This window comes from Bombus fervidus, chromosome 14 (genome assembly GCF_041682495.2).
Source record: "Bombus fervidus isolate BK054 chromosome 14, iyBomFerv1, whole genome shotgun sequence".
Lineage (NCBI taxonomy): Eukaryota > Metazoa > Arthropoda > Insecta > Hymenoptera > Apidae > Bombus > Bombus fervidus.
Window position 1 is genome coordinate 5,415,078 of NC_091530.1, and position 18,981 is coordinate 5,434,058.

At 31.5% G+C, this 18,981-nt stretch overlaps 2 protein-coding genes and 2 long non-coding RNA genes across 14 annotated transcripts; 1 reads left to right on the forward strand and 3 right to left on the reverse strand.

Moving 5' to 3' along the window:
• Nucleotides 1-290: 290 nt before the first annotated feature.
• On the forward strand, nucleotides 291-15,469 carry LOC139994526 (uncharacterized). Of its 11 annotated transcripts, XM_072017281.1 has the most exons (12): nucleotides 292-807; nucleotides 1,562-1,667; nucleotides 2,470-2,577; nucleotides 2,659-2,865; nucleotides 4,709-5,220; nucleotides 5,300-5,441; nucleotides 5,533-5,865; nucleotides 5,940-6,184; nucleotides 6,414-6,679; nucleotides 8,877-9,098; nucleotides 10,652-11,037; nucleotides 11,554-15,469. In XM_072017281.1, the coding sequence occupies exons 2-12, from the start codon at nucleotides 1,617-1,619 to the stop codon at nucleotides 12,025-12,027; spliced, it is 2,946 nt and encodes a 981-aa protein (XP_071873382.1). In that variant the 5' UTR covers nucleotides 292-807; nucleotides 1,562-1,616; the 3' UTR covers nucleotides 12,028-15,469. The 11 variants fall into 11 exon arrangements, with proteins under 11 accessions (XP_071873381.1, XP_071873382.1, XP_071873378.1 ...); XM_072017280.1 differs by having other exon boundaries at nucleotides 291-807; nucleotides 2,470-2,865; nucleotides 4,712-5,220; XM_072017277.1 differs by having other exon boundaries at nucleotides 2,470-2,865.
• On the reverse strand, nucleotides 352-1,200 carry LOC139994535 (uncharacterized). Its single transcript, XR_011801664.1, has 2 exons — nucleotides 1,087-1,200; nucleotides 352-1,020 (listed from the first exon to the last, which is right to left on the reverse strand). It is a non-coding gene; the product is annotated as an uncharacterized lncRNA (long non-coding RNA).
• Nucleotides 9,000-9,774, reverse strand: LOC139994537 (uncharacterized). The gene is made up of 2 exons (XR_011801666.1): nucleotides 9,225-9,774; nucleotides 9,000-9,153 (listed from the first exon to the last, which is right to left on the reverse strand). It is a non-coding gene; the product is annotated as an uncharacterized lncRNA (long non-coding RNA).
• Nucleotides 15,470-15,784: 315 nt separating the features above from the next.
• On the reverse strand, nucleotides 15,785-17,965 carry LOC139994547 (gamma-glutamyl hydrolase-like). Its single transcript, XM_072017318.1, has 8 exons — nucleotides 17,774-17,965; nucleotides 17,110-17,212; nucleotides 16,973-17,023; nucleotides 16,825-16,902; nucleotides 16,562-16,716; nucleotides 16,383-16,489; nucleotides 16,084-16,312; nucleotides 15,785-16,008 (listed from the first exon to the last, which is right to left on the reverse strand). Exons 1-8 carry the CDS (start codon nucleotides 17,868-17,870, stop codon nucleotides 15,878-15,880), a joined length of 951 nt encoding a protein of 316 aa, XP_071873419.1. The 5' UTR covers nucleotides 17,871-17,965; the 3' UTR covers nucleotides 15,785-15,877.
• Between the last annotated feature and the right edge of the window lie 1,016 nt (nucleotides 17,966-18,981).

Below are 18,981 nucleotides of genomic sequence, written 5' to 3' on the forward strand. Positions count from 1 at the left end.
TTTTACAATTCTTTTTGTGCGGTAAAATTATATAATTTATACAAATTCAATTGTTTGTATCAATTGTTTTTTTACAGAAATTAATCTGCTCTTATTGTTAATTGACTTCTAAGAAAACGTAATACTTCGATCAGAAATCTAGATAAATAAAAATTATTAAATAAAATTATTCACACATTTTAGATTTTGATGTTTTTAATTTGGCGGGTTGTAACACAGGAAGTAATAAAACGGCGCGCGCACCCGGATGCTGCGCGCGCATACTGAATGAACTAACAAAGAGCACTTGACAAATTTCATTTTGCCATATTAACAATTAAGCGGTTTATTTCCAGAAAATTTCGTTGGAAATTTGTTTTTCATTATGGCAAGTTTATTTATCGGGTGATTTTTTTATAGAAATCGATGAAAAACTAATCGACTAAATGATGCACCAAACGCGTAAGTTCCTGCGGGGTGGGCGAGGGACGCCATGACAGTCGTCGTATTTTCTGTTAACCGCGAGCACGTATGCCCTTGCCAGCGTTTTCGTGAAATTGTTGCGCAGGTTGCTGTCTATCTGGATCAAAATTGGCAAGCTCGTTTCCTGAATTTCGCAGACTTTCCTTGGAATATATTGTGGAGGTGGAGGGCGAGGGCGCGTGGCCATTATCAGGGATTTGCTTGTGGGTACCCGTGGCGAGGTGAGACGTCGAGAGGCGGCGAAAGGCGTCCCCCCCTGCGTCGGGACGCGCGTCTCCCTGCATACGAGACGGCCTAGGGCCGACCAAGCGAGATGCCAGAACCGCCGACGGCACCGTACACCACGTGAGTCCACCCTCCGAGCACTCTTGATTATCGCTTCGGCCCTCTTCAACAGTTTCTAGAAATCCCCTTGCCCCCGTATCCCGAGGAACCTCCATCTTGTAGCCTCTTGTCCTCGTTCTACGAGTCACGATAATTGACGCGTCATATGCCTGAGACACCAGAAGATGGTGCCCGTGAACCCTCTGTTAACTGCGAGGGGATCTGTGGCGAGTCCTGGCAAATGTGGAAATATATCTGCGTACTCATTCGAGCCGTTTGTACTTACGCCTAACATTATACCATTTCACTCTATCAGCCTTTGTCGCCTTCAAAAGATGGTATTGGATGACTCACCCTTTCCCGCTCACTCGACAAAGAACTCTTAAATATCTGTGAGGTTAAATTAACTACTTTTCTTCTTTTTGTAACGCGTCGATACTTTTTTCACGATATTAACCTATCTATAGGAGCATTATATAATAATAAGTATCCGCCCAATGCTGTCTCGAGTTCATTGTATTTAGAAAGAGTTATTTCTCTTATTGATATTAAACCAATTGATTTCGAGGTTAAATCACAAGGTTTATTTTACTAGTCAGTTCCAATGGTGCAAAGAGCAATATAGCTACTTTACTAATTATGTATCATATCGTTTCCATAATAATACTGATTTCATTAATTTTATTTACTTTACAAGTAATGAATATATGTTATCAGATTTTGTAGAATATTAGGAATTTAGGCAAGAAATAATTTTAAATAAATTATTTTGCAGGATGAGAAATGAAATATATCAAAAACGTTTAATTAGTATCCTTCAGTGAATAAAGATGAACAGTGAGCAGCATGCATTGCCAGCGACTACGCAGGCACAACAAGAGGTAAGACCATTTTCAACTGATATGGGCTATTTACCAAACCACAAATGCGCAACTGATATATTAAATACTACAGTTTGAAAATATTGTGTAATAAATTGAGAAATCCCTGTTCATTGAAATATATATATGTATTTCCTTTATAAATTCTTCTACAGATACTTACTAGTATTTCAGTGCATTAATTTTTTTTTAGAACTCTGTTATACCTGCTTATTCTTTTGTGCAGTTTTACATAAAATTTATGTTTGGCAGTAGGAAATAAAATTTTTTGTTTATGATGAAATTTTGTATAAAACTTTATACTCCTCCCTTTTTTAAGTTTTGCTGCTTGTAGTAAATTTAAATAAAGTAGCTTTTGCTTGAATATTTTGTATTTATCAGCTTGTTCTTTTTGCAATATAGGTATTTATAAAGCATATTCGGTATGTTAAAAGAAATAAATTTTTTCAAATATGTGTATATAGTGTAGAGTATTTATAATTTTCATTATAGTGTAATTCACGTTACACTGTAATATTGGATATAAATGTATAAGCTTTTAACTGTAAAGTATATATTTTGTACAATTTTAGATTTTGGTATAGCTATATTTTAATTTTTGCTCAAATATGAATTTTGTATATAAATATCAATAAAATCCTGGCGATGATTGCACGAATGTATTACAAATTAATTTATAGCTTTTGTAATGCTAGAAAAAAGGAATTTGAAAATTAGCGCATTTGTTGATTGGATTTGAGCCTGATGCATGCTGCTGCATGCTCTATCAATGTTGTACAAATGTTTGAATGTATATCGGTAGGATGTAAACGCGGGTCAAAGTGGTCGTCCTTCATACCCAGGTGGTTTGGCTACAACAACCAGTCTTGGCAATGTAGGGAGTACCCCGCATTCATCCGCGGACCTGCGTGTAGGTACAGCCGTAGCGTTAGCCTCCTCGGTAGCTAAATATTGGGTCCTCACCAATCTCTTTCCTGGACCGCTACCTCAGGTCTCAGTCTATCATCATTCCCACCACAACTCCTCACATAGGAGTAGTGGAGGTGGAGAGGCATCTTCCAAAGAGCCAGCCTCTTCATTGAACCAAGAAATGGCGTTGACTTCCAGTTCGCATCATCAGTCAACACCTACACACCATCATCACCAACCTTCAGTTAGCAGTAGCAGTCATCATAGTTCTTTACAACCAAATTCACAGGTTTGTTTACTTAGAGGTATGCGATGATTAGTTATTGAGTGTAGCTTATAAATGACCCAGGTTTAGTATCTGCGTTTGCAGGAATTGTGGTAATATACTGTATTGTATGTAATCTCATATAAGTGTGAGTAGATAACAAAGTTATGTCTTGTAATACATACACATGGAATGCTTGCAGTTTCACATTTATAATTTGAAGTATTGCTTCTATCACAGTTTTTTTTGTTCCCATTTTTTTGTTTATTATGTATAATTGTATGTTAATTGTAATTATATATGTATAATATACATATAGAGTGTATCTCATTTATTTGGAAACGTGCATATGTCTCGAAAACTGTGGATGATACGGAAAAATGTTTGAAACAAATGTTGTACTATGTGAAGGAGGATATGTTATACCGATATTTATTTTATCTTGCAATAATTTCGAAAAAACCTATAAATATCACATTTATATTTTTAAATGGATATTATATTTTTTTATCCTATATTCTTATAATCAACATCGATAAGTTCTTGAAACGCTATTTGTATGTTTCGTACAAACTACTATCGAGGTATTAATTCTTAACACGTTCGTCGCCACGTCACCCATATCTATGTTACGGGTATACTTGCGTGAGGCCCCGTCACCAAAGTATAGGTGACGCTCTTCTCGTTCGAGTTAATTAAATATAGGATATACAACATAAAAATATTAAAAACACATTATACCATACTCTTTATTAATTTATTTTTTTGATAATATATTACATTATTCTATATCGCATAGTATTTGTTAAAACATTCCAAACACATTTGCAGTGATTTTGGGCACTTCGAACAATAGTTGTAGACTCCGTCATCACTACTCTTCTCACTTTCAAATATATTTTCACGCTGTTTATTAAACATTTTGAGGATGAAAAAATCACTGATGTACGTCTTACAAGTATGCTTCTCGACTAAATGAAAGATCTGAGATGTCTGTCATGAGATCCCTCGGAATACTCTAACTGGAAAGCTTATCGCTTTCTCCACTTCAGAACTAAATCATCTTTTCTTTACAATGAATCGAAGGCGATAAACAATGAATTCCTACTTGTCGCTTTATTTACGTTCTGCGTACCGACGGTCGGATTTGGGCCCCGCAGGGAACTTAGCCTAATCACGCTGGGCGACGAACGTGTTAAGAAGGATGAAAAGTTGTAGCCTTTTCAATGGTAAACAAGTAGGAAGAAAATTACAGACACACAATCGGCTCTTTTTAAAGCCACCATGATGTACGAAGTCCGACCGAGCAACCTCCCCGTGGTGTACATTGGATAACGCCAATGCCGGCGGCATATCAAATTTGAAATTTAATATCCCGATATTATATAATTTATGCGAAAAGTACAAGTAAACAGTGTTTTGAAAATTTTTCTATAATGGATACAACAATATGGAATAAAAAAGATATTACTATTTAAGACAGTTAAATTATAAACATGACCTTTATAAAGTTTCTCTAAGGCTATTGCAAGATAAAATAAATATCAGTATGATATGTCTCCTTAGCCATCGTACAATATTTGTTCCAAACATTTTTCTGCATCATCTATAGTTTTTCAGATATTTAGACATTCCCGGATAAATAGAATACACTGTATATAAATAACTGATACTGTGTTTTATCATAACATGAAACTGTGTTTTAACTGTTATCTTTTTTTTTAGTTTGCAATATGCTAAAAAAACAAAGAGCATAAAATATGTTATTATTAATTTGATGATACTTTCAATTATCTAATTGTTAGAACTATAATTTAGTTACACTGAAAAAGAATGTAGTAATATTTTTTCTTTATATTTTATTTAGCAGATACCAGTTTCTCTACCAGGCCTTAATTTAGACGGGGCACATATACCTGCCAGCGTCAGTCATTTACAAGCAGCACATGCACAAATGCAACAAATGCAGGCAGCACAACAACAACAGCTGCATCAGCAGCAACAGCAGCAGCCCCAACAACAACAGCAGCAACAACAACAACAATCTCACCATCAGATGCAAAATCATCAAAACGCTCAGAACAGTGGACCAACTGCACATAATCAAAACGCACAGAGAGATGATAACAAGGTGAAAGATGAAAGTGGAAGTTGCACAACTGAACGTTGCAGTGACAATCAAGTTCACTGTCAAGTTCAATGTGACCTCCAATTACAAACATCTCAAGATTTACAACAAAGTCTTATGCAGCAGCAGCAGCAACAGCAGCAACAAATTGGTGTAAACATAAGCGGAAATTCTTCGAGTGAAGGCGGAAGTCAAAATAATACAGAAAAACCTGAAAAAGAGAAAGAATTGCGTCAACTAAATATGACGCAGTACGTTCACACAGTTTATATATTTATTACGTTCGATAATTTTTGTATTTCGACAAACGGTATTATAATTTTTGTATAGATTCCAAGTGCCAGATTTAAAACCAGGAGGTCATATGATGGATGTAAGAACAGCTGATGGATCAGTCGTGAAAATTAGCGCTGGGAATGAGCAAGATTTAGCAAAAACACTTGGTGTTGAAATGGTGCAAAATATGTACAAGGTGAAAGCTAATGTGACACATTATAAAAGAGAATATATATAAAACAATAGTTTTTAACGTATAATTACAAAATTTGTATTACATTCTGCAGGTAAATGTTGAGGACATTAATCAGCTTTTAGCATATCATGAAGTATTTGGAAAACTACAAAGTGAAATAGCAGCTGGTACAACCTTAGTTGGAAGTACAGTTCCTACTCAAACAGTTACCACTATACAAAATGGAACTCCAATCGTACAACAAGTTCAATTAAATAAGTTTGATATTAAATCAAGCGATGGCGAAGCTACACCAGGACCAAGCGCTTCGCCTGTATCAGTTGGGAGTCATGCATGTGAAATATGTGGAAAAATTTTTCAGTTTCGTTATCAGCTTATCGTTCATCGTAGATATCATACGGAAAGGAAACCTTTTACTTGTCAGGTATATAACACGCGTTTTCATATTTTATCTTATATTTAATTTTTATTAAATATATATGAATTTCTTGTTTATAGGTGTGTGGCAAGGCCTTCTTAAATGCAAATGATTTGACACGGCATGGGAAATGTCACCTAGGTGGATCCATGTTTACTTGTACAGTTTGTTTTCATGTATTTGCAAATGCACCCTCTTTGGAACGTCATATGAAGCGACACGCTACCGATAAACCGTATAATTGTACCGTATGCGGAAAAAGTTTTGCAAGAAAAGAACATTTGGATAATCATACGCGTTGTCATACTGGGGAAACACCTTACAGGTAAATTTACTTATGCTATTTCACTAAAATTTCAAAAATTGATAAAGATTACTGTAGAAGATATATTAACATTTCTAATTTTTAATTAATGAGTAATTATATTTTGTTTTTAGGATTTTAATAATATTAGTACTATCTTTATAATTATTATCTCAAATATATATAAAATTTTAAAATATTTATGTTTAAGTAAAATCACAATTAAAAATAATACTATTTTATATTTTAGGTGCCAGTACTGTTCAAAGACGTTTACTAGGAAGGAACATATGGTAAATCATGTTCGCAAACATACGGGTGAAACACCTCATCGATGTGATATTTGTAAAAAGAGCTTTACCCGCAAAGAACATTTTATGAACCATGTTATGTGGCACACGGGAGAAACTCCTCATCATTGTCAAGCTTGTGGCAAGAAATATACACGTAAAGAACATCTCGCAAATCATATGCGTTCACATACCAATGATACACCGTTTCGCTGTGAAATATGCGGTAAGTACTCTATTTTTTCAATAATTCCTGTGGCGTAAAGTATTACACGTATAAAGTATACGAGTACTCGTTATATAAAATCATTAAGATAACATCTAAAGTGAGCCATTTTTTCCATTTCAAGATCACTTTCTTTAACTCTCACTAATTTAAACTTAATGTATTTGTTATGCTAATAATGATAATAAATAACGAATAATAAATAGATTTTTAATTATAGAAGTTTAATATTTTTTTAATTAGTCACTAAAGAAAGTAATCTATGCAGATAAAATAATAATGTTTAATTATTTAGTATTATATTTATGTGATGTATGTGATTGAAATATAATATAAATGGGACGATTCCAGAATATTTAAAAAATTAATATATTAGTGATAAAAGATCACATGTGTTGTAGTTGGAATAGAAGTAATGCTTGTACTACAAAAAACATTTTATGTAACATGTTATAATTGATTGAGTTTACACAATCTACATCTTTTTTATAATATTTGAGATATTTTGAAGGTAAGTTATATTTTAACTGTCATACATTGATTGACAATAAAATATTTTACATCTGACATATATTTCTTATGGTTTTTATTTAGTATTAGTTATTTTTAAAATTAATTATATATCTTTGAATTAGAATTAGGAAAAATAGGAAACTTACATACTACACAAATAGTTTTCAGAACTTATATCTATCCTTCTTAATATTAGCATTAATTTAATTATTCATTTAACCATTTATTTATATATTTCTTATTCAGAAGGAATCATACAATATTTTTTATGAAAAATTATTTAACACCTTTCAATTTAATACAATATTTTAAATTGCTTTCACATATTTATACATTTAGAAAAAGATATGAAACAACATTAGATTTCATATAATGTAGTACTTTCTTAAAAATATATTTTATTCGGTGTTTTCAAAACTAAGTAAATTAATAATATTACTTCAATTTGAAAAATTTAGTATGAATGTTTTTTATAAATATATTAAATACAATAAAAAAATATCTGAAGATTAGAAGATACGAAATAAAATTCGTGAGAATTGATCGCGCATTGTGTCTAGCTATCTCCTGTCGCATCGTATATTATTATTATTATTTTTTTTTTTTTTTTTTAACATTGCTATCAGTGACAGGTCACTTACCGTTGTTTCATGCATCTACACTTTACCACATTCTTCGAGCACGTTTCTTAGTTCGTCTCAATAGGTCGCAACAATATTTATTCGAAATATTCGAGTATAATGCGTTTATCTATTTAATTTCAATTTTATTTATTTTAATTTTATTCATTTTAATTTAATCCAATTGACTTATTTTAATAATTAGTAATTTAAACAAAATTAATTTCCATTTTTAAAGTATATACAAATCCAAATATTAAGATGTGGCTTTTAAAAATTTTGCTTTTTAAATATATTTTTATAAATTAGTCCAGAATGTTACTGTCCATAATTACGTTTTGCATTTAAATTATAATGATTTGGATATCATTAAAAATTTCTTAAAAAATAAAAATTTCTTATTTAATAATTAATCATTTTTATTTAAAAAGTAGAATAAAAATTCGTTTTTGATATGTGGGAATAGTAATTTTGCAGTGCCCCACGTGTATTTAACTATTTTGTAGAATAATATTAATTATGAATATGGGCATAAAATTTAATGTTACATCTATATCTTAGAAGGACGATATTTTCTTATTTGATTACAAAAATTCCATTTACACGACTGCTACGAAGGTATTTATAAATATTGTGGGTATTACCTTTACAGTTCGTGTTACTTCAATATTCACACGAATATATTTTGTTACTAAAAAACTTAAATACTTCTCTTCGTATCAAAACAAGAAATTTAGTTGAGCAAATTGTATTTTGGAAGAAACTGCATTGAAATGCATTTAAGCAATAATCTCTCATGTATGGAATATATGAAAAAATTAAGCTGTTACTTTAGTTCTTTACCATGAGAAATCATATAAAATAAATTATCCAAAACATTTTGATGGTCCAAATCAGCATCTCATTATAACCCAATTTAATCATCATCTTGGAATCGTCCCATAATGTGTTATACATGACATGTCAATGGCAGTTTAATTACAGATCCGATTGATACTACAGTATAATCAAAGCATTGGTCTTTTGTTTTTTCTTTTTTTGGTTGTTTACCGCTGCGAATACAGGTAAGTCGTTTACAAGAAAGGAGCACTTCACGAACCACATAATGTGGCACACGGGTGAGACGCCGCACCGCTGTGATTTCTGCTCGAAGACATTCACGCGAAAGGAGCATCTTTTGAACCACGTTCGCCAGCACACGGGTGAGTCTCCACACCGATGCGGCTTCTGCTCCAAATCGTTCACCAGAAAGGAACACCTTGTTAACCACATCCGCCAACACACAGGTGAGAGCGGTTGGCAGATATCCACTTCACAAACAACCAATTGTGATATTTGTCTCTATGAGTAGTAGTTTTATATGTGAATAGAGAAATCATATTTAGTTAAGAAACACGAATCTAGGTACTTACTATATCACTGAGTCACCACATTCATGTAACGTATTATGTAACACGCATTACATACACCAAGAAATCGTTCACATCTTTGTCCAAATCTGAATCGATCCATTGTTTCATCACTCACATAAAAAATAATCATTTAAGCGCATATTGTTTCCAAACACGCGTACACGCACATCATTCGGTTTTGCTTCTACCCAATGTTTAACTATGATTTGCATACCTGCATGTGAAAAAAGATAAATGTATAGGTGTACATATCTTCACTTCTTTTTTAATTTTGTTTTTATTTCTTTTTCTTTTTGTTGCCTTTCGTTCAGCCTTTTTTTGCCCTTTTTTAAATTAATAGTATACTGTTTATGATGATATACCGAGAGATAATGCGTTCGCCATTCGTGCATAACAGTTCACATTATATCCAACTAGCAATTAGTTTAACTGATCACAATTACCCCATTTCATCGTCAGATCCTATAGAGACATTTACTGTTCTGCCTAATACACCGCTCTCATATATGCTTCTTATTAACTATTTCAGAGCCTTCTCGCTAAATGAAACGTTCTCATAATGCCTCTGCATTGTAGAAACGTTTTCTTATTCGATTTATTATCGCTTCCTTTTTTTGTTCGAGATATGTACATAATTCCATTCTCATTTTCATTTCATTTCATTTCATTTCATTTCATAGCAAAATTCGTTAATGAGATTTCGTTTAATGTAGAGAAGATTCATAGTTATAGAATAGTGATTTTTACTTTTCTTTCCTTTTCTTTCTATTGTTTCATTTGATGGTAATGATATATATATAATATTGATATATAATATTGAAAAATACATTCTTCGCTGGAATGTATGTATAGAAGAATGTATTTTTCAATATTCGAAAATATAACATCTTCATTGAATATTTATCATTGTTCGGATCTGACTTTTCATCGATGTAACGTAAGGAAATGGCAAGATCAAAAATTGTTTTGATAGATGTAAGAATGACTAGCATTGATAATATAGATATTATCAAAAAGTAATGCAAAAATTGAGTGAAGCTCTCACAAATATTTAAATCTCGGTATGAAAACAGTATATCCAGTAAATCAATCATTTACATACAGTATCCGTCCTAAACTCTTTCCTCTAAATGATATCAACATATTCTACGAATTAAATATAAGAAAAAAAAATACGATATTAAAATACAGATAAATATTGTATTAAGAAGTTATAAAAAGATACAGAATAACAACAAAATAAACGCAAGAGATTTAAGACTTGGTCACCGTGGTATGTAAAATAGCAATATGTACTTTTAATGTATGTCCCCGTACGTTGCATCAAAGAAAATCTGTCGAAACTAAAGTCAAATCGTGTAATGACTATTTAATGATGATTGATTGGGGAAATAAAAGTCGCAATATCGTTGGTTAATGTTGCACAGGAGAGACGCCCTTCCGCTGTCAGTACTGTCCGAAAGCATTTACGCGGAAGGATCATCTGGTGAACCATGTCAGGCAACACACGGGTGAGTCACCGCACAAGTGCCAGTATTGCACCAAATCCTTCACGAGGAAGGAACATTTGACAAATCACGTGCGTCAACACACAGGCGAATCGCCACACCGATGCCACTTCTGCTCCAAGTCATTTACTCGTAAGGAGCATTTGACGAATCATGTGCGTATCCACACTGGTGAATCACCTCATAGGTGTGAATTTTGTCAGAGAACGTTCACCAGGAAAGAACATCTAAATAATCATCTCCGTCAGCATACCGGAGATTCATCGCACTGCTGCAACGTATGCTCGAAACCATTTACAAGAAAGGTAGATTCAAGTTATGAATATATTTATTTCAGATGAAGGACATATAATAGAATCATAGAATGGATTTTTTGTATGATTGTTAAGCTGCGTCCTCATTGAAGCAACAATGATAAACTTTTATTGCTTATTTTATTTACGTCGAAGTATATAATCATAGAAACATTTGAATTTTGTTTCGGTTTCGAATTGACACCTGTTCTTAGCAAATGCATTGTAAAACAGTTGACAAACTGTACATACTGAAAGGGTATTTGTCATGTCTCTTACTTTTGTTTGATCTTTGCTGCTTTGACCGAAAATAGGCAATGAGTAGTTTTTTTTTTGTTACTATAATTCGTCAAAAACATGAAGAAACAATTGAGCAACAATCAACAATTTTTTTAAAAGACATCGACTAAAAATGCCTTCGTTGTTGTTAGTAAGGACACAGCTTAACAATTGATTTTTTGATTGAGTTTTTTAATTACCGATAATATAAAAAATTCTAATGAAAATATCCTCAATTTTCTGTTACAGGAACATCTCGTAAATCATATGCGATGTCATACTGGTGAACGTCCATTTGTATGCACAGAATGTGGCAAAAGCTTCCCTTTAAAGGGTAATCTACTTTTCCACATGCGTTCGCACAATAAAGGCAGTAACGCCGAGAGACCATACCGTTGCGATCTTTGTCCAAAAGACTTTATGTGCAAAGGACATTTAGTGTCTCATAGACGATCACATTCGGACGAGCGACCACATAGCTGTCCAGATTGTGGTAAAACCTTCGTTGAAAAAGGCAATATGCTGAGACACTTGAGAAAACACGCAGCGGAAGGTCCGCCAACACAGGTCAGCACGCCCTCTGCAATTCCTCAATCCGGTGTTCTGCCCATTCCGGCGGCAGCAGTTCTGGTCGGCCATCCTTTGGCACCCCCTGCACCACCTGTAGTCCCACAACACACCGTAGTTGTGCCTACTCCTCCGGGTGTACTGACCTCCTACTAAACCAAATGAAGAGAGCAAACATGTGAAGGAAAAACAGAAAAGCATTTTTTCATAAAGAGAAGAAAAAGTGAGTGTATACATGATAAATGTTGTGTTTGTTGACCAATGAAAGTGCGCCGTTAAGTTGTTTTCCTTCTTTTTTCTTGTTCGTCTGCTCTTTTCTCGGAAGAGGAAGAAGAAAAAGACTGTTGAAACTTAAAGTTTCTACAGGCACAGAAGTGAGTTAATTGATAAAGTGTTGTTATGGAAAGATCGTTGTGAATTGTCGTGACTGCAGCGCCCTATTGTTCACGTTTCGAACCTGTCCTCGTCGTAACGCTCTCTGTAACGCTACGTATAGAAAAAATGAGAAGGGTTTATAATATGAACTTCATCAGTTTTGAACAATTAATCGTGCTGCTATGATCGATAGCAGCGTATTATCCAAAGTTTGAATTACTTTGTTTCCGTCTATTTTCTTCTTCTTTTCTTTTTCTTCTCTTCTTTTTTATATGATAACTTTTAATAGATCGTTTATTAAGGGGAAAAATATTTGATATGTGTTATGGAGTTCTATGTTAAAAACATAAAATCAATAATAATCGCGAAACCTGCGATTCGATGATGGGCACACAACTTCGCTATTAATTCGATTACGATTAGAAAGTAATTGCGGTAACAATATGACGCTGTATTAGTTTTATGCAATAATTTCGTATAAAAAAAGAGTAACGAAATTAATGTATTTGCTAATTAAAAAGAACAAAATTTAGCGTGATATAATGTAATGTACGTGCGACATACCTCTGAAATAATGATGTAATCATAATTTAAAAAATTTATCGAGTAGTTTGCTTGGAGTACAATATGTATTTGTAATTCGAATTATATTCTGTTTTTATCATTTTTGTCACAATTTTATCAAATTGCTCTGTTTGAGCTGAAATAAGAAAAAAGAAATAGTTATTCAAAATGGTCATAAAATGTAGTAGCAATTATATTTGCGTCCGTCGCGTTGTTCAACGCCATAAAATTTTTTACGTTAATTATCGCTATTATTCGTACAATGAACGAATTAAGAACATTTTATCGATTTGTTCCACAAAATTATACTTTCTCTTTTTTCTGTTTCTTTCTTTAGAAAAAAAACGAGTTCGCTTTCTATATATAATTGGCTTAGAGATAAAAAAAGAATTCTATATAAAATCTAATATCGTAAGAATAAATATACATTTTATTACTTGCGTAAAAAAATTCTGCATAAACGTGACTGAGAAAAATACTATATATTATAATAATAGATCATTTTCGACTTACTTAGATAATTATGTTTATTTTAATTGGCGTGTAGTTGACTTGCGAGGAATTATATTTCAAAAAAATATTTAAAAAACAATTTATGTTCTTTAACCCATTTGCATCCAAGCGCGGATTAATCCGCGCACTGCGACCGTCTTCTATCACCAAGCGCGGATTATCACGCGCGCTGCGACTGCTTTTTGTTATTTCCATTTTAATCTAAATAATTTTTTTTTTAAATAAATAATTTTTACTTTTTTCCTCTGTTATAAAGAATGTAAGATGCAATGTTTGCGAAGTAACATTGTCTACCAATCGTTTTGAACAGTAAATTTTCGATAAACTCCGTGAAGAATTCGGATGTCATTTACTGCATCTACGACTGACTGCGCGCGGTGATAGGGACCAGTCCTCTTAAGTAGGGCCATGATGCAAATGGATTAATACGGACCCGAATGTCGAATTAAAAGCGTCGCGTTAGTTGTCCGTTTTAGTTGTAGTCATTGTTTTCTTCTCCTTTTAACTTTTTTTTTTTTGTTTAATCGTAATTATTGTAATGGAGTGCAATATAGTTTTGCCAATTTCACTTAAGCGTTTATCCGCAGCGAAATGAACTGTTACTACACCAGATTTTAAATAATGAAAGAACTAAGGAAGCAAAAAAAGATAAAAAGTGAACAGACGATAGCAATTCAACACTTTTTTTTTATTTGTAGTATATAGGGACGATACTGAATTATTTTGATTTTTAAAATTAATTTTAAACGATTAACGCTATTTACATTTCATCTAATTTGAAAAGAAAAAATATTATTAACTCTAGCGATCTTGTAAGGCCATGTATTTCGTATTTACGATTAAGGGTAAAAGATAAAAGTATCGTAAGCTTGGTTCTGCGACAACATTGTTTAGTGTTATAAGTTACCTAAATATATATCACATATTTAAAAGAGTATTCAAGATACCAATATGTATGATCAGTTTGTAAAACGTAAAACGCAGAAAAATAATTCACAATTGCATGTTAACGATTGCTGCAGTACCAGGTTTACCTTAATTATGTATAATATTATAATAATAACAACTATTGAATATAGACACGAGAAAGATGATAAATTTATTAACGCGCGTGCATGCGTCACGTGGAGTGTACGACAATGTTTATCACTCCGTAGAAGTCTAGATTAATATATTATGATAAATATATCTAAGTATATCCAAACATTTAGATATCTCGTACTATTTAAAGAAAAAAAGAAAGAAAAAAATAATAAGGGGAAAATTAATAAATGCAGCAGGTTCACTATATGAGTGACACACAAAATATATGTTACATATGGAGCGTAAAATTTTCACATTATATTCGCGTAGAAGAAGAAAAAGAGATATATAGAGAAATGGAAATAAGAAGGAAACACGCAAAGGTACATCTAGAAAGGAAAGACAAATATATATATATATAATATATATTGCTGATGCTTATATACATTATGTATATATCTATTGTACACGACACGAAAATAGAAAAAGGAAGAAAACTATGATGCCGTACCGGAGTCACTTGATACAAATAATATTTCCGACGATATTACGCAATATATTCGTGGCATCGCTCCTTGTAATTTGCTAAAAAATCTAACAAGGAATAAATAGAAATAATGTTTATATGAATTATTATTATTATTATTATCTTATTATTATATTATTATTATTATTATTGATAATATTATACGTTACAAGAATAAAATTAAGAGTTGATTCATGCTTTTAAGAGATTTAGTTTCATGCTTGTTTTAAAAAATAGCAAGCAAGTATCAGATCCAACCAATTCCCTTTAAATCGAAGCGACTTTACAAAGATATCAAATAGAAAACAGTAAAATGCTAGATGCTACTTTACCTTCTTAATAAGAATCGTAACCAGTCAGTTTTGTGTATAATTTTTAATAAAATTTCTATCTACGTGATCTTATCTTTTTCGGCAATAACAGTCGTTTAAATGAGAACGCTTCGGTTCGAAGTGAAATACGATGGTGAAGGAAAGAATTCAAAATATGGTTTACTTTAGATAGAAGGAAATATGTATAGAACTTTATTATGCACCATTGTAATATTATGTATCCCAGTTGTGACACAATATACACTGGTGTTATGTTAAATGTGAACACTATGTGTCCTGTTTTACATGTAATGATTTCCCATGCTTTAATTCTATTTTGAATAAAATTTTCAGCATAAATTAAAGATTTAATGATAATAGAATCGGTCTGCAATAAACTTACATTTATTTTAAAAAATTTAGCATTCCTTTTAATATCTGCATATTATATATATAATAACTTATTATTTTGTTATATATTCAATATATATATATATTTATATATATATTCAATATATTCAATATATATATATATTGAATATATAACAAAATAATAAGTTATTATATATATAATATAATATAATATATATTATATATAATATAATAATATATTGAATATATAACAAAATAATAAGTAGTAACAATATAGAATAAAATTATCAGACCGAGAACTAACTAAACAAATATCAACAGATCATGATGTAAATATGTAAGTTTGCATAAATACAGAGTTCTCCAGTCCTGCAGTGTAAGTTGGTGAGTAGTTATAAATTAACTTACGAGCTTCTTCAGTGCTGTTTCTAAATGTATGATGATTCTTACGCGCTGCACACAAAATAATTTTAGTTCGTATTGATTTCAGATATAAGATATAAAAATCTTCAGAAAAGACAGATGTACCTTCGTTAACGAAAAAATTAGCAAAATATTGTGCAATTTCAACAGCATTTTGTCCATGTGGAATTTTTTTTCCGATTTTCCATTCGTATAAATTTTTCTCTGGATGAAACTGCAAGCCGTAAAAAGGGTAATCGGTGTGTTCCAAGGAAGAAATGAATTGACAATCTTCTAAATCATAATTCAAAGATAGTATTCGAAATTTATCTTTTACATTAACTTGTTGTAAAGCCTGCAAATCTGTTAATAAGTATCATGATCTTCGGAAATATATTATTGTAAAACAAATGAATATACCTTACCCGTTCCGTAACACAATATTGGTGCTGGTTTGATGTCACTTTCTTAGTTTCCAATATTTTTGCAACATTATCTGAAATATTAGAAAACATTCTACTCCTTCTGTAATCTAAAATATACAAAGAAAATTAGATTTTTGTTTGAAGAAACTGGTTTAAAAGGAGACATTTGAGTGATGAACCTGGTGTAAAATTCAACTCGAGTGCTAGATTCTGTGCTTTGCAGGGTATCCTATGAAGAACACGATTAGCAACAACATACGTTAACAACTCAAATCCTAAACATATTCCAAGTATTGGAAAATAATCTTTATCTTTATTCATTTTTTTTGCAATTCTGTAAATGAATTCAAAACAATTAAGAAAATTTTTCATATCATGATTAAGCAAAAGATACTCCTATATTGTTTCGAGTGATAAAACTATTTTTATATAATTCTTTTACTTGTAAATCTTATATCCTGAATCTGCATACCCCCCATTGCTGTTAGCGAAAGACGCAGATCCACCAGGCCATAGAACTCTATAGGAAATTATATAATATATGTATAATAATTTACATATTTTTCTATTTTTTCAGTCTTTCATCTTACCCATTTATTTTAGATAAAATATCTTTATAATACTGATCATCCTTTCCAATCCTAAAAAAGAGCATCTTTTTAGTATAATTATATGTATATTACAGTGATAATTCAATCTATTATTTATTATAACTTTACAAACTTACCAAATTGGAACAACTCTTGCTCCAGCTCCTTCAATAAACTTTACATAGGATGCAGCAATATAACTTTTGAAACTGTTTGGAGACTTCTCTTGTGCTAAAATACCTTTTAAACATAAGATTGAATAAAATATAAGAGAAACAATTTAGTTAATCAACGCGCTGAATAATATATTTTCATATAATCGCAATAAACTAATATTATTTGAATAAAAAATAAAATTCGCGTTTTGTTTATGTTACTAAACGAATCAGACTAGTTTTAAAAACAGAATATTTACAATTTTTCTTACTAATTCACGAAAAAGAAAAAATTAGCAAAACGTGTAACGTGAATTTTTGCTACAAACGCTTCATATAACATTTTAACTTTCACTTGTAGTTTATGTTATAACAGTTTGATGGAACAACTTGAAGTCGCTCTAATGACCATCGAGTATTATCTTTATATATAACACGATCTATGGATCATGTATTACTTGAATATTAATTATTATTTATATATCTCAATCTACGATACAGTTTTTTATGTAATTAAATTTCCATATGCAAACAAATTTTTTATATGATTTCTAAAGCATTAAAAAAGAAGGGAAGTTAGCATTATTGATACTTTGATATATACGTACATATGTATGTACATATATATATATAGATTAATACTTGCCAATTATTGGGCGGTTATTTAACGTAGAACCTTCATTGTTAGGAACGGATTGCCCTAGAATAGTTGTAAATAACGTGATAACCACCAATATCAACATTACAAAGTGTAGATATTTCTGAATTTCTGAAAACGCAGAGATCGATGCTCAGTTTAGTACTAAGTCTCCCGTTGTAGCTCCACGCTATATAAATAACTGCCCTCTCATATGTGTAATCATAGAATATCTATATATATGATAAACATCGTATACATCACAATTTATATAGGATAAGGAATTGATATTAAATCGTGAAAGTTTACACAACTTACATAATGATATGTCTTTAGTATATAAAATATATGCAAGAAAATTCCTATCATAGAATATAACTATTACTATAAGTATATATTATTAGCTATTACTATAACTATAATTTCCGAAATCGTTTCGAAACCTTTAACACTAAACCTACGAGTGCCGGTTTGATCATTTTCAAATTTCTACACAAATTTAACCATATTTAAACGTTATCGTATCGTTTCATAATTTCTGACTTTTCCTAAAACATGCATACAATATATTTTTCGGTATTTACTTTTAGTTTGCTTTTTTTTCTTTTCTAAGAAGAAATTGTATTCTGCCTTGCCTACCGCGGGCGATCAATTTGCCCGGCCGATAAAATATTTTAGTTGCTCTTAAAATAAATGTAATCAATATAAAAAAAAGACTATCACAAGATCAGATGACAAAAAAAATCAGTAATAACAAACAATAACAACTGTTACACTCGTAACTTTATCATAAATCATAATCCATCCCTCGATCAAGATGGCCACCAGCTGTCAAGTCATATCAATTCAGGCCTATAATAATCCTAACCGCTATAAAATTTAGCATTTTCTACAGTCCATGTTACAAACATTTTGAAAGTCGAGAAGTTTCTTAGAGTTTTCGCTCATTGCGATAAAACACGGGAAAAGCGGGTTTTTCGCAATTCCACACTCGAGTAACCATTGGTGGAGAACGGCTAATACTCATCAATGTTTTCTTCTTCTACATCTCAGTTCGTTAATCAATCAGTCGACATTTAACCTTGTTATCTCTAAAATTCAAACAGAAAGCATCGCAGAGCATTTTGTGTAAAGTTGTTATAAAAGCAAAAGTAAGGCTTATCAAATTTGACAATAATTTTGTACTCCGTACATGATGTTATTCTGTGATAAATATT